General features: G+C 45.9%; 1 protein-coding gene and 2 long non-coding RNA genes across 4 annotated transcripts; all 3 read right to left on the reverse strand.

Moving 5' to 3' along the window:
• Positions 1 to 1,466: 1,466 nt before the first annotated feature.
• On the reverse strand, positions 1,467 to 6,181 carry LOC127308385 (uncharacterized). The gene is made up of 4 exons (XR_011746623.1): positions 6,034 to 6,181; positions 5,273 to 5,919; positions 1,913 to 2,014; positions 1,467 to 1,785 (listed from the first exon to the last, which is right to left on the reverse strand). It is a non-coding gene; the product is annotated as an uncharacterized lncRNA (long non-coding RNA).
• On the reverse strand, positions 2,022 to 5,041 carry LOC127308384 (uncharacterized). 2 transcript variants are annotated; one of them, XR_007856470.2, is made up of 3 exons: positions 5,014 to 5,041; positions 4,250 to 4,337; positions 2,022 to 4,111 (listed from the first exon to the last, which is right to left on the reverse strand). It is a non-coding gene; the product is annotated as an uncharacterized lncRNA (long non-coding RNA). The 2 variants fall into 2 exon arrangements; XR_007856471.2 differs by having other exon boundaries at positions 4,993 to 5,041.
• Positions 6,182 to 13,184: 7,003 nt separating the features above from the next.
• On the reverse strand, positions 13,185 to 14,748 carry LOC139832338 (uncharacterized). Its single transcript, XM_071822075.1, has 5 exons — positions 14,602 to 14,748; positions 13,906 to 13,995; positions 13,709 to 13,819; positions 13,495 to 13,629; positions 13,185 to 13,421 (listed from the first exon to the last, which is right to left on the reverse strand). Exons 1-5 carry the CDS (start codon positions 14,746 to 14,748, stop codon positions 13,200 to 13,202), a joined length of 705 nt encoding a protein of 234 aa, XP_071678176.1. The 3' UTR covers positions 13,185 to 13,199.
• Positions 14,749 to 15,757: the final 1,009 nt, after the last annotated feature.

Raw genomic sequence — 15,757 nt, forward strand, 5'->3', positions numbered from 1 at the left:
GGCGGCGGCAGCGGCGGCTTGTATGAGGGCGACAACGATGGAGGCGGCGGCGGAGGATTTGAGGGCTAGGAAAAAGGCGATGCGGGAGTCTCGGCTGTGGCCGAACTCGATTAAGGAGGAGGCTCGCTTGCCTGTCCCCAGCATGAGTTTCTCCACTCCCGGCATCGCCATGGACTTCGCGCTCATTGGCCGAAGCAAGGATAAGATCGTCGCCGTGGACGGCGAAAACCCCGACTACACCGGAAATAATTGGGAGGCACCAGGCCGTCCTCTATGACGACGCCGTGCACTCTGTCCGCGCGCAGCTCTGCACCGGATTGCCTGAGCGCGACACCGTGCCTGTCGCCGTCGGCGACAACCTCTACTTCATGGGGGAGGAGGAGGGCGTCGTGCCCAGCAAGGAAAATTTGCGAGCGCTTATTCGCTACCCCGCGCGTGAGCCTGACATCGATAGTGACTGGTACTGGTATTGCTTCCCGCCGCCACCCTACGACGCGATAGGCACCGGCGAACACGACCCACGGCCGCATTACCCCGAGAGGAGGGACATGCTCGGCGCCTACGCGGTCGTCGGCGAGTCGCACATCTGGGCGTCCACCCGCATCCGCGGGACCTTCTCCATGGACACTGCGAGCGGCACCTGGAGCAGGGCCAGCGACTCGCCGCTCCCGTTTTCGGGGCGTGCTGAGTACGCGCCGGAGCTCGGCCTATGGTTCGGCTTCCCCAATGACGAATGGCAGTATGAATCCCATGACAACTGGCGGTATGAGTCCGGGGACAGCGACCTCCTCTGCGCGTGGGACCTCAACTCCGTTGAACCTGGTGGAGCCGCCGCACCTCTACGGGCGCACGGCGTGTGGGAGGGTGGCTTCGGGGCGCCAAGCCGGAGCTTCAATGTGAGGTCGCACCTGCTGCATCTGGGTGATGGCGGCCGGTTCTGCGTTGCAAAGCTCTACCAGACGTACGAGCCGGTGCCGCCGGGGGCTTGCTCTCGCTGCTACAACGACGGCACGCCTAATGAGATTAGCTTCGCTGTGCTCACCGGCGTGGAGGTGGAGCGCTGCGACCGCGGAGAACTCCGCATGATCAAGCATAGGTCGTGCAGATATAACTTTGGTGAATACAGCTTTCCCCAAGATGTACTGTAGACTGGTGGTCAGTGATGACAGGCATACATCGACCATCTTACCTAGGCGAAAATCTGTTTTACTCGTGAAATTTTAGAATCCTATGAATCAAAATAGAAGTCGCTGAAATACTAGAAGGTATATGATGTCCAAGTTCTTTTTTTGTTGTTTCCACGATCGTACTCCTCTTCAGCAAGCAAAGGAGCGACCAATGAAGATTTTTATAGGAAACTAGGAGTTTCAGTGATCATGTCTAGATTAGTTTGCATTAGCTTGTTTTTTTTTTGTATGTGTGTGTGGCATGTTTTGATTGCTATTTTTGTTTCTCAATATTTGAAATTACTGACCAGGCCTGCATATATAACTTTGGTCAACTAACTCAATCTTAATTCACCAGTTCATATTTTCACTGACTTCCACAAGAAGGATTAAATAACCAGCAACGAACTAATGCTCATCTAATCTGGGGCACAACTCCTGCGCGCCTGGTACATCAAACAACACACGATTACAACTATGATCGATGCAACTCCCAGGAAACCACCACACTGCTATCGATTCTTACTACAACAAAACTCGCGGCATCATCTGGAGCATGCATGAGCACCCAACCTATACTGCAGCTGATGCCATTTGCCGCGTCTGCCCATGTTTTCAACTGCACACAAACGGCAGAAAATGAATCGATATGTACAGAAACAAAATGCCAAATCTCTTGGAGATTGGCATATAAACAAGAAACATATCACCGGAAACTGCAGGTATCATAAACAACCAAAGCCGACCTGGAACATTCAGCTCACCAGCATGTCTTGGTTGTCACTGGGTACTCCAACTACCGACTATAGCTCCATCCAGCTTGCCGGTTCTTAGTCCTCCTCCTTGCCCTTGATCAGGAACAAACAACCCATATTCAGTATAGCAAATAAAACCCTAAAAAGTAAAATTAAAAAAAGGAGCATTTTACTTAACACACGCAACACATCAGCACTCGTAAATCTACATGTTTACTAGATTTATAACAAGTCTACTATGTGGAGTTATTGTCAACATCAATTTGTTTTAAAGATAAGAATAGAACCAGAACAAGAGCAAGTCACGAAAGGAAACTGGCATAGAGATGAACCTGTCACCAGGAAGTAACCTATCTTCAAATAAATGCAGAGGCCTATAATTACATACACAAGTGTTTCAGCTGCACAAAGACACAAATGGCAGCAAGTCAATCAAAACAAAAAAGACAAGCCCTTGGAAATTTGGCATATAAACAGGAAACATGTCACCAGAAATTGCAAGACAGCAATATAGTATCATTCTGTTACACAATATAAGCTGTTTTAGCAAATTAAAATAGTTTGTTAAAACGGGTTATATCATTGCAGCGAATAAGCAACAGCCCCATATAGTATATGCATGCAGCATCAAGAAAGAAAAACCATGAAAATTAGGTGAAAATCATGCACTGCTATTATTCTTATTCTACTGTGCAAAAATACAGGGAAAAATTGGACAGCAACTCTCTAAACTGGCCACACGTGAGCCTGCAAAAATACTACACACCACAGGCAGCTACATATCAGCTATGCTCAGGCCTGGACGGCAATAACAACATGGACGACACTAGGCACAAGGACTTTCCCTACCGCTTCAAACAAACCATCAAACGAACACACCACGTCACTACAGGAAGATCCCCATCTTTTTAATTAGGGAAAACATTATGCTTTTTAGTCTAAATAGCTGGAGATCCCCAGCTTAACATCAGGAAGCATAATCCAAAATCTTATAGGACTCCTATCAGCCCAAACACAAAAGAAATCAACTAGACAACATTAGAAACAGCTCCCAAAGCAAACCTCCACTGCGAAAGAGCAAATGGTAGCAAATATAGAAAGACTGAAGCTCTATTTTGTCCATCACAAATGCAAGAAACAATCCAGCTGAAGAACAACACTCACATGGCCTAAGCACTAGCACTTCAAGAAAATGGTAACTCTTTAACCATTATCAACTCTACTAAATGCAACTCTAGAAGCAAAACTAATGGCAGCATAAACAAAGTAATGGAACATCAAAAGACCCAAGTATTATGATGTGGGAACTGCAACGATAGCAAGACGGAGCTATTTTCACCTCTTCTACATTAAAGTGTATGGTGTGGGGGTGTTAGTTTGGAAAAAACAAAGAAAGGTGTTATAGAAATACTTAACCAGTTGCTGCTTGTGAGTACTAGTAGGTCGAAATTAACTGTACTAGCAAAGTAGCAGTTATCTACCATGCCATTCTTCGGTCCAGAATTATCTTTCGATTATAAGCATAATGTTTCCGAAGTGTATTACATTAGGAAAAAGGTAAGCGTACGCTTTTAATCCAAAAAGCTGGAGATCCCCAACTTAACATCAGGAAGCATACACAAAAAAGCTTAAAGTACTCCCAGCAGCCCAGCCACAATAGAAACGAACTAGAAACAATAAGAAACAAATCCTAGATCAAATCTCCACTGCAGAATTGCAAAAGGAAACAAGAGTAGAAAGACTGAAGCTCTATTTTTTTATCCATCACGAATGGGCGAAACAATCCAGCTGAAGAACACTTTCATGGCGCAAGAATCAACATTTCATATTAGAAAAATGGTTCAGCTCTACTAAATGCAACTCCAGAGGCAACATAAATACACTAAAACTGAACCTAAACCAGCTTCTTATTACTGCCTCATTGTGTTGAATCAAAAAAAAAATAGCATAAAGCTACAGATTTCGTTCAGCTGTGGCTCCATCTGCAAATCCTCTTAAATGCAACAATAGCCATGTAAAGTTTGTCAAGGTATTGTATGACTTACATTAACTGTGTTTTGGTATATTTCATCCAGCAAAAGTGTGTTGCATGGGATCGGCATCATTACTATCCATCAGTGCTGGATCTATCTTCTTGCACCAACTCCATCGACGACGGTTTGGTCTCTAGGACTTGCTGTGTGGCTCCATCTGCAACAAACAATGAGCAATGCTATGTTCAGAATGTTTGCAATGCAGCTTACGGAACCAGACAAGTGCACATCTAACCTAAACACCTAAGGATTTGCATATGTGCACTATAAGCAAATAATAAAGTGTTTGGTTCACCTCTGGTATGATTTCTTCCACTGGCTATTTATGCAGCTATGTAGGATCTTCTCCTCTGGCAACCCTCTCCATCAATTCAGAAATGCATCTTTGAGACAATGAAGGGCAGTGTCAGTGAAGAATACATAGGTACATGAAAAACAGATTCAATTGAATAACTGAAGTAACAAATGAAATATAATATACACAACTAGCTGTCAAGACATAAGCGTTCTAGCACCAGTTAATGCGAAAATACTGAAGTAACAAAAACAATATAGTACTCCCTCCGATCCAAATTAGTTGATTCCACTTTGTCTAGATACGGATGTATCTAGTTAACAAACGTATCTAGGTACATCCGTATCTAGATAAAGTGGAATCAACTAATTTGGTTCATCTCATGGCGCAAGAATGCGAAAATACTACCGCATCTTGATGCTTTTCCAAGGAAAAATGTTGTAATTAGGAAACTAATATCAACATGCATTCCCTGTTATTCTCAAGCATGCTAGCACCAGTTAAACGGCACGGTGAAGCATATGAGTACAGATCATGTTGAAATGGCAGAGCAGCGCAAGAAAATCCTCTACCAAGGCATTTCTGAGTTAACAATTCTAAAATTGCTAATATGAACAACTCAGCTTGATGGCCAACTCGAAGAAGACAGCACCACCATCGTTACTCATTTTAGACATTATAGTTAAATAAAAACTAGGACCATATTATAATCTACATAACCAGCAGCACGATCCAAAAAGAACCAGAAATAATTGAATGTTCACCGGCATGATGGGAGGACCAAGCGCATTGACTCAAGGAATCACCTGACAGAATTTCAGGCGCAGCCGTGATGGCACCACCAACGCAGTTGCAGCAAGGTTAACTCGCCGTCTAGGTCTACCGAGCATACTCTGACGCACCTCACATATTAGAAAAAGATTGCATATATTAAAAAAGAACGAATACAATTAAGCTACTATGGAAAACCAAATACACTTTATCAATGGTTACTATGCACAGCGTGTAACACTTAGCACTTACCAGAATCTACCTAGACACAACATGGAATCGAAGAAGAAGGCCACCGCTCCAGGTCTTCTAGATTCCTTCAAATGGTGCATCCTAGAAAATTTATCAACAGGGCAGTCATTACACTTGCACAAGGAATGCAATAAAACAAAGCAATAGTTCAAGCAACATGCAAGTCAAGTACAAAGTCATACCCATGGTAATACTGTCTGGATATTAAGATTCAACGGAAAAAGAAACCAAGACCCAATAAGGCGATGGCTCTTGCAACTGTTGGTGGCATGCATCTTGACAGCTCAGACTAGCTAATCTTGCACATCATGAGTCGATATTACATCAAACGAAAACCAAACCTTATCTGGACGTACATGTACTCGCTCACACGGAAATTGAAACAAAAAAATCTGAACTTTTCACCTAAAGCTCTCTACTGAGCTCCAGCTGTTGGCACACATCGGGATGCAAATTCCAAAAACGAATGCAAGCATGTGCAGATTCACAACGCACCAAACCAGGAACCAGAGGTGAGGAGAAACGGGTGTCCCTCACCTGAGAGAACGGTAGCTGAAACCGAGATAGCACCACCACCGCGGTTGTGGCACGCTGAACTCACCGCCATGGCTTGAACAACAGCAGCCTTACAACATACTGTTATGCACCTAACATATTAGAAGAAGAGTGTATATTTGAAAAGAAACAAATACAATTAAACTATTATAGAAAAACACAGTTTATCAGTTGAATGCACCATGGTCATTATGCAGAGGACGTACACTTATCACAAGATCTTAAAGATAACAAGTACTTGATAGCCAAATTATAGCTAAGCCTCCAGTGCCCTTGTACAACTCCAAATTACAGTCAAGCCTCCAGTGTCTTTGAACAGCACCAATGCCTCTTGCCTTGTCACTTCCTGCTTAAAGTGCATAAAGTGAGTACAGAAGAAATTATGAGTGCTTGTGAAATAAAATCAGAAGAAATTTGAATGATCCACTATAGAAGAGAGGCATCAAACTAGCATATGAAGACAAATTACTACTACCAAGTAATTACGAACCGATTAAGGCATTAAAATAGCACTACACTTTACGAATTAGAATGAAATAGACATCAGTGGAAATTGATTTCAAAACTTGATTTAGCTAATGGGCAGGAATAGGACTGTGTATTCATGCATCTCGAGCAGCTCGGACTAGCTAATTCTGCATATTACAGGTCAATGTTTAGAGCAAGGCTGGAAACAAAGTTGTTTTCCCTTGTCAGTGGTCAGCAATAGCAGGTGAGTTAACTTCTTTTATTAAGAAAGATACTCCTTTTCTAAAATCTGGATAACCTGCATATATCTTTTTGTTGGCACTCTGCAAATAGATGCCGGCGGCGTAGGTGTCGTGGAACATGGCCGTGGCCGGCGACGTCGGCGAGAAGGACGGACAGCCGATCATACCTTGGGTCGGCCATGGCCCGGGGAATTGACCGATGCGCGACTGCCGAAGTTGATGGAGATCAACCTCGCATGTTCCTCCGCCACCGCCACCACCCTCTTCGCGTTGCACTTCTTCTCCCTCTCCGCCCTGCCGCGAGTTTCGTTCCGGCGCCGCTCCTGATCCACCGCCCTTTCCGTGTTTGACATGCCCGACGGCCTTTGTTTTGGTGCCCGCGGCTTCCTCGCCTTCGGCGCGCCATCGGCGGCGAGCTTCTTCGGTGGCATGGTGGTGGAAGGAAAGAGGAGGAGCTGCAACTGTGGGGGAGAATCCCGGTAGCTCCTCCAAAATTCAGCGGGGAAAATGTTTCTATGCGGCTCATCTTGTGCTGTCCAAGACTTTGGACAAGCACAAGTGTGCAGGACAATTGGTTCTGTCCAAACTGAATTCTGTCAACACTTAACTTCTGTCCAAACTGAATTCTGTCTAACACTTAACCCCTGGCTATTACATATTGTGTTGTTTTGCAGGTTTTGAAGATGAATATGACCATGAAGATATACTTTAAGTCATTTAGTCTAGGTTTTAGTTTAGAATCAATATTGTAATCTTTCTTTTGCATTTCTGTTTATTGTGCATCAATTCTTGTATCAAGAATATTGTAAAGATAATGTAATCTGTGTTGATATATCAATAAAGCTCGAATTTTATTTATGAGCTTTTGATTTGTGTAATGTTTATATTCTTGAATAAATATTGTATTTAATATTCAATTTGGAATTCAAACTCATTTGAATTCATAAGTTGTATTTGAATTGTGAATTCAATTTCCATAATGATTATTGCTTATTGTTCAATGTATTATAACTTGCCAAATGAAATCATCTCCCAAATTAACAAAATACAAAAGAGATCATGTCGAAATTTTCCCAACTCACCTTGCCTAACCCTAAGTGCAAAATGAGAGAGAACCTCGATCCCTCTTAGGTTTAGTTGCAATAAGGCGCGAAAATTTCCCCCGTTTTGCGATGAAATGCACATCCCATTTCTAAATCTACCATTCGTTGTTCCTATGTTCTGGGTTATTACACCCTTTTATAGGCCGGAGGGAGGCGGAGGAGCGGTGGCGCTCATTAACGTCGGTACGCAGAGCTAGGCGCGACGGGACGCGTCGCTGCGGCTCTGCGGGAACTGCACCGTCGCTGCAGGAACTGCACCGTCGCTGCGCGCCAATAACTTCCATCGTGAGGTAGGCGACGGTTAGGTTAAAATTTATTGTGCCGCTGACGAGTCGGCCCCGCCACTCCCCGCCTCGCTTTTCGGTGTGTCGACGTCCCCGGTACGTCCCCTGTGGGACGGGGACGGGCTCGGGGCGCCAGACACCGTATCGGGGTGCGCCGGATAAAAATAAGCTTTGGGGAACGCGGCTGGAACGGTTTTTAGTCCGGCGAGCCCCAAATCTTTTTGGGGGACGCGGCTGGAGATGCTCCTAGTGGCACGATATTGGCAAAAGGAAACACCACCATAGTCCCGTGTGAGATTTGACCGAGACTCACGTGGTAGCAGCAGCAACCCAACCGATTCTGCAGTTTCGCTGGACATACAACCCAACCTACCATTCGTTTTACCGTTTATTGTACAATGCAAACCGAATGGTAATACGGCTGATTGTACAGTTTTTTTGGCAATGGAACGGAAGAAGTAGATGTACATCCTGCCCTCCTATTGTACAATGCAAACCGAATGTAATACGGCTGATTGTACAGTTTCTTTGGCAATGGAACGGACAAGAAGTAGATGTGTACATCCTGCCCTCCTATTGTACAATGCAAACCGAATGGTAATACCACTGATTCTACAGTTTCTTTGGCAATGGAACGGACAAGAAGTAGATGTACATCCTGCCCCTCCTATCCTATATATATAGAGTGCAGCGGAACGGGGGATGGCACACATTCCTCTGCCACAGTAGCAAACATCAGGGTTCCAGACGGAGAGCCAGTCGCTTGCACAGCCATGGACGCCGCAGCAGCCCAGCCGGCAGGGAGGTCAGGGCCAAGAGCAGCCGTTGTGTGCAGGCTGCTCATTCAGGTATAGTATAATCCCCACAGAACTAATTAGCTTTAGTCCAAAATTTCCTATGGATCTGGGTAGCGGGGGAAACAATTGAATCAGATGTTCTTCAATAGCAGATCGACACACAGTAGTTAATCTAGGTTTATTTTAGCGCTGACTTTAGGAATTTCAGTTTTAAATGGTAGCTCACACACAAAATCAAACCTTCTAAAACGTTTGCAGCAGCATCAGATGTCGCCTGCAGGACCGATGCTCGCTCCTCTGCCGGCACCGCAGGTATCTCCGTGTGTGATCTAGGAAAAATGTAGTAGCTGTAGCGTCTATCAGCTTCTTATACTGATGATAGTGTTAACAATTCATTGTTACAGGGCTGCCCGCAGCACCGTCTACAAGACGCAGCCCGCAGCTTTCAATTGGCGGCAGAGCAGTTGAAGAAAGCTTGCGAAAGGCTCGATGCTGCCTCCGAAAACTTACTGAAGGCAGCTGAGTGCTTGATGGAGTTGACAAAACGGATGGTGGCACGGGAAGCCGCTGCTCAGGAAAGAGCTGTCGAGATGAACAAGAACCATCTAGGCAAGTTCAAAATGCTTGGTCTATTATCTATTTTCGGTTACGGCACACGCTAGCTGCTCAATTAATTTTTTACACACGAGAAATATTTTCTTATATACACTGATTGGACGCTGCTAGTTAACCTAAGTTTCTATCGATTGATCAATAAACAGAGTTGCGACTGGGGAGAAACTACGGCGCTGAAAGGCATGGAGATGATCCTGCCGGACCACATAGAAAGAAGAGGAAAGTGGATGGGAAGATGCCCAAGTGCAAGGGCAAGGAAGTGATGTCCAATGGGAGCAGCAAGGGCAACGCAGCAGGGTCATGCACCCCATCGGAGCCTGGTGCCGTCAGTTAGACAAATACAAAGCAAGAACTGCTTCATCGTATCAACTTCAGATTATCACGAGCATCCTTTCAACAGCAATATCGCTATGTAATTTCGGTCATGTAGGCAGTTTCTTCTGTAGTCTAAGCACTGTTATGTCTCGCCAGACACAATTTGGCCTGCAACAACCGCTGTATCGTATCAAATCCGACGAGCATGAGCTTCCTTTTAGCAGCAGTATTTCTATGCAGTTTCAGACATGTAGGCAGTTCTTTTCTCTAGTCTAAGCAATATTTTGACTCATCAGTTACACCGTGTATCGATAGTTTGTCAAGCAAGCAATTACTGGAACTCACTTTTTTTTAAACGGACTTAACATTGTGAAAACATTCTGAGGGGTGTACCCATAAAAGAGAAGCATGCATGTTCAGTTGGATCAAGGCAAAGCTGATAATAAAAACAAAACTGACTGCAAATGCATGGCATCCAAAGCTAGAAATAAGAAGCAGACGGTACAAATAACTGCTGCGCGAAGTACATAACCTCCAAGCTACGTAGGTGTATGTTTATTTCAGCAGGTCTATTCTTAACATTTGGGGTTTCCACTCTAACAGTCTGAAACTCTGAGTGCACACAGCCGACGATGCCCGGTTGGGAATGAAACCAGGATGGTGGTGACGTTCACGGCGGCGTGGCACGCCGGATACGACGCGAGGAGGAGGAGGAGCACGGCCAAGGAGTGCTTGGCGGTGAGAACGCCGGCGAGCGGTGATGCCATTGTGTATCGGACGTGCGGCGCTTTCGGTGTATAGAAGGAAAGGGAGCGATGGTCCACAAGCTTATGGGGTGCCCTTGGTTTTATAGCAAGCAAACAGTGGTGGCTTGGACGAGCAGGAAATTCAGTACCAGGAGAGCGATGCTCCGGTGTGCTTGGTGTTCTACAAACATCGAGTTAATTCCGAAAAATTACCACATTCGTTTAAATTGCAAAATCCACCATTAAGGCTTGTTTGGTACTAGAGTTTTAGTGGGGATTATAATCCGCTTCAAACTTCAAATCCCACTTATCCCCAATACGGCCTTGTTTGGTACTAGTATTTTAGTGGGATTAGTGGGGATAATACTCTAGAGTATTGGGTGAATCTGTCACCCAATCCTCATAAAACCCCAACCTCAATCCACTAGGTAGAGGTAGAGTATTGGGGATTGAAAAAAATACACTAAAATTTGGGGAAAAGTTGGGATAAGTGGAAATTAAACTCGCTCATACTCTAGCACCAAACATGTATTGGGGATAAGTGGGGATTTGAAATTTGGAGCGGATTATCCCCACTAATCCTCACTAAAACTCTAATACCAAACAAACCCTACATGTTTGGTGCTAGAGTATGAGCGAGTTTAATCCTCACTTATCCCCACTTTTTCTGAAATTTTAGTGTAATTTTTTCAATCCCCAATACTCTACCCCTACCTAGTGGATTGAGGATGAGATTTTGTGGGGATTGGGTAACAGCAGTGATTCACCCAATACTCTAGAGTATTATCCCCACTAAAACACTAGTACCAAACAAGGTCTTATTGGGAAAATTCGTTGCAATGGTATTAACGCGGAATGTGACAGTGGGTCCCATTATCAGTGGTGACACGGCAGAGGGGAGGCCTTCCAACCAACTAACCAAGGCAGATCTAATTATTATGGGCTTTTGTAAATTCTAGAGGGCCCCACTTACGGCGAGCTCCTGCAGTGCGCGGACGGGCGCGGCCATCCCGTGAGGGAGGTGGAGCAGGCGGCTATAGCCGGCGTGGGCGAGGGTTGAGCATGGGCGGTGTGCGTGCGAGCTCCGAAAGTCGGTTGCGAGTTGCGGCCATGGGTGTGGTCTTTATTTAAAGTTTCCATGGCACTCTGTCCTTCTAGTTTTTATCGGCACGATTCAAATTAGGGCACCAGATTCTTTGAACGGTTCTTCTTTACAATATTGGCCAGGCAGTTTTTTTACCCGGAACACCATAATTTTATTATATCGACTCTGCAAACTCACTGGCTGCAACACACATTGCATCTTTTGGAACCATGTTGACCCAGCATGCACGGTCGCCTTGTGGCCGGCACCGAACGCAGCTAATGCATGAGCTACCTCATTATAAATACATGGAGCAAAGGAAATATCCACCACACCAAAGTTCAGCCTAGTAAATTTTGATGCCATTTGTCAAACAATATTGAATAGAAACCCTAAAATATAGTTTATTGGATAAATATATACATACGCTCATCTCTATGAACACACTCACACACTCACTCCTATAGGCATTTTATTTTATTAAGGCACATTTTTAACAAAAATATACTCTTTTAATACGCTTATAATGTGATACACAATCAGTATAATAGTAAAATACTTTTGAAAACAACAAAAAATGATAAAAATTTCATGCCATATAACCTTATTCAACATTTGTTGATCAAAGACATATCCCAACGTACCAAAATACGCCTTACTTTTAGGAACGGATGGAGTACATAGTGCAAGTGGAACATAAGTTAAAGATCACATTCATCAATGGCGATATACGACATGGCTCTACTACTGGCAACATTTAGCTGAATGTACCAAGATGGGACAAGACCTTTACATAAGAAACACAATTGTGCAACCAGATCTTAATGTGGACCTTTGGTTTAAATATAATTGCATTTCATTGACAATTTTTTACATACATTATATAAGTGGAGATAGGTTGTAGAGCACGCTCGTCAACGGCAACATATAAGGCACGGTGTATTCAGGGAAGGAGCCATTTCTATTTACAAATCTTGTCTAAACTATTTAGCTAAATATATTAAAATGGAGCCTAATTTTGAAACCCTTCATGTATGAGAAGCACAATTCACTACGGGAGACACGGGGTGCGCCGACGGCCCCGCACCGTCGGCACAGGGTGGAGCACCGTCGGCACCGTCTCTGCCGACGGTGACCGTCGGCGTCTTCGCGTCGGCACAGATCGCGTCGGGGGCGGCGCGCTCACCGTCGGCACAGGCCTCCACCGTCGGCACACGCGTACGCCGACGGCTGGGCGGTGGCCATCGGCCGTACTACCGTCGGCACACGTGGCTCGCCATGTCCCAGCTCGCCGTTACCGTCCCTCTGTGCCGGCGGTGTAACCGTCGGCACATGCCGTCCTGTTTTTTCCCAGAAACGGCGCGAACGCACGGCATTTCAAACTGGAAAAAAATGGCGCGAACCGCAGCAGCTGTGCCGACGGTGTCACCGTCGGCACAGGCCCTGCCATTTGGCACAGCTATGGGCCTGGCACAGCTGCTGCCCAGATTTTTTTATTTCCCTGATTTTGCTCCATTTGCACAGCAATTGCATATAAAATAGCAGTATCATATATGAATTGCACACATATAGCTCACATCACAGATATAGCACAAATATGGCACCAAATCCCAAATTTAGTACAAATATAGCACACAAGCAATACGGTACATATAGTCATTCTACATAGATCATTCTACACATATAGCATGTGTCATGTAGCTAGTACAATGTAGAAACTATGGTGGTGCACCACCCGAGTGACGATCTAGCTCCAGACGATCTAGCTCCGAGTGGGTGAAGTGAGGCCGCTGTATTTCGACGGTGCTCGGGGAGGTAGAACCACGACGAGAGCCACCGGAAGCAGAACCATGCCGAGGTTCGGCAGAAGCACCAGGAGAACAGCGACCGGGGTGCATCGGCGTACCATCAGGAGCGTCGTTCCCGGATTCTCCCAATCCCTACATGTTGGAGGGAGTTAGCAACTTAGCCATGTCACACCAAGTTAGCAACTTAGCCAAGTTAGCAACTTACCGGGGTCAACTGACGCTGACGCTTGTACATGATATAGAACTCCTCCTTGGACGGGAACACTGGCGTCGGCCCCGGATGAGGTGGCTCTGGGAGTGGTTCCTCTCGCACTCCAGTCATCATGAACCGAGTGAAACTCTGCAAGAAACAGGAGAGATAGCTCAGATTCAAACATGGGGACTTATGATGTTTTGCAACCATAGAGATTGAAACTTACCGCCATCTGGTTGCTCGTCCACTGGACATAGGCATCTTTCACAAGGTCATGCTCCTTAATCTTCTCGAGATACTCCTCGTAAGCTACTGCATAGGCCTCCTCGAGCTGAGTCTACAATTTCAGAAATAATGCGTCTCATCAACATAGCCATTCAGGAACAAGAGTCAAAACAGAGGATGAAAGTGTGGATGACTTACATCTACCTCTACCCGAGAACGGCATGTAGTCCGCGAGGAGGTAGCGTAGCTGCCGGAGGGGAGGGTAGCCTTGATCTGCGTGAAGTTATTCTGAGGCTTGAAACCCCCAAAGGCAGGCAGACGTCCATGCGGCTGGCCGGACCCCGCCAAAGATCATCGCCACCTCGTCGACCGGCTCGGTCATAGGGTCCTCCACCTCTGGATGGAGCTTGGCGTACTCCTCGTAGTATCTTTCCTTGTTCTCTTTGGCCTTGCCGTAGTACATCTCAGGCGCGGGCCGAGGCTCGTTCGGACGGGGCGTCACCAGCTTCATGTGCGTCCACGCTTCCATCTCACCAAGTTCCCTCCCGAGCTTCTTCCCCTGCATCACAAAACAAATGTTATGCATATCATCGAAAATCAAAAAAATGCAGCTTGTTCCATTTTTATATGTACCAGACGCTCCCGATAGCGATCGGTGTTGCTGCTCCCCGCACTGTGTGTTCCCTGATTCCCACGGTTGGCCTTGTTCCGGTCGCTCACGGCCTTGAAATCGGGGTTTTCGCGACCCAATTCTTGACCAAGTCCATGAAGGCGGCCCTCTTATTATTATCAGCCCAATGTGGTACAACCTGCAAAATCAAAACTCATTTGAAGAACAAACAATATAGTTGCAAGTTAGCCGCAGTACATAGAATCGCATTGACAATTACTTACCAACATGAAGTCATCTATCGTCATAGCCGGGGCGAGTTCCTGCACAATCTCAGGCTTTGTGTACCTTACGCCCTGCTCAGCATAGAAGTGGCCGATGCACGTGATCCTCTGGTTGTACCACTGCTGCCGTGTCAACTTCCGACACATGTTACGGAGGACCACGTCCACCCTCTTCTTATGCTCAGTCGCCACCCTATAATTGCGCTGCAATCAAGCATAACAGAAAGTGTGAGAGGCATGAGTTATCACGGTGGGGTTATCAACTACATATGAACGAAACCCAAAGAGTATGCATTACGTATCCAAAACTTCTTGATCACGGCGTCGGCGGCGGAAGTAAAGCCAGGGTAAGGCGCTATCTCAAAGTCTTCCCAAGTGTAGGCTAGCTTGGACTCGCCCCCAAGGACCGGAGTGTACATCCCCGGCCAGTACTTCCTAATAGCAGCTCCAATCAGACTCCCTGGCACGCGGACATTCTTCCCCGTATATGTGAAATTCCTGCACAATTATCAAACATTAGAAAATGCTAAGTGTCATAACGAAAATGAAATCACCTTACTACTTACTCTATCTTTCCTGGGACAAGGAGCCACTTCTCATCCTCCGTAGCAGGTTCCTTACTCTCATCGGGAACCTACGCTTCCCCACGAATCCGCAACTTCTTCGGAGCCATCTCCGTCGAAGCCTCCTCGTCCCTAGACTCCTCCTCCTCCTCCCTAGTGTCCTCCTCCTCCTCCCTAGTGTCCTCCTCCTCGTCCATAGACTGTGAAGCCACCGAGCTGTGGCGTAGGGAATGTCGGCTAGAAGGAGCTGTGCATCCCCCTCGTCCTCCAGCTCGTCCTCCCCCTCGTCCTCCAGCTCGTCCTCCAGCTCGTCCTCCCCCTCGTCCTCCCCGTCCTCCGTCTGCGTCTTCGTAACGCCGGGTGGGAACAATGGGTCTTCCACTCCGTCTGGAAGCACCCGGCCCTGGCTTCCGCTGATGCATCTGATCAAGCAAGGAGCACGATGATGCCTTCCGTCCGCTCATATTAGGCAATTACCTGCATAAGAAAAGAGAAAATAATTAATAAGCATGTTGAAAATGAGTAAACACTACGCATAATGACAAATATAGGTACTAAGCATAATGAAAAATGTAGGTATTAAGCATAATGAC

The sequence above is a fragment of the Lolium perenne genome, chromosome 6 (assembly GCF_019359855.2).
Source record: "Lolium perenne isolate Kyuss_39 chromosome 6, Kyuss_2.0, whole genome shotgun sequence".
Lineage (NCBI taxonomy): Eukaryota > Viridiplantae > Streptophyta > Magnoliopsida > Poales > Poaceae > Lolium > Lolium perenne.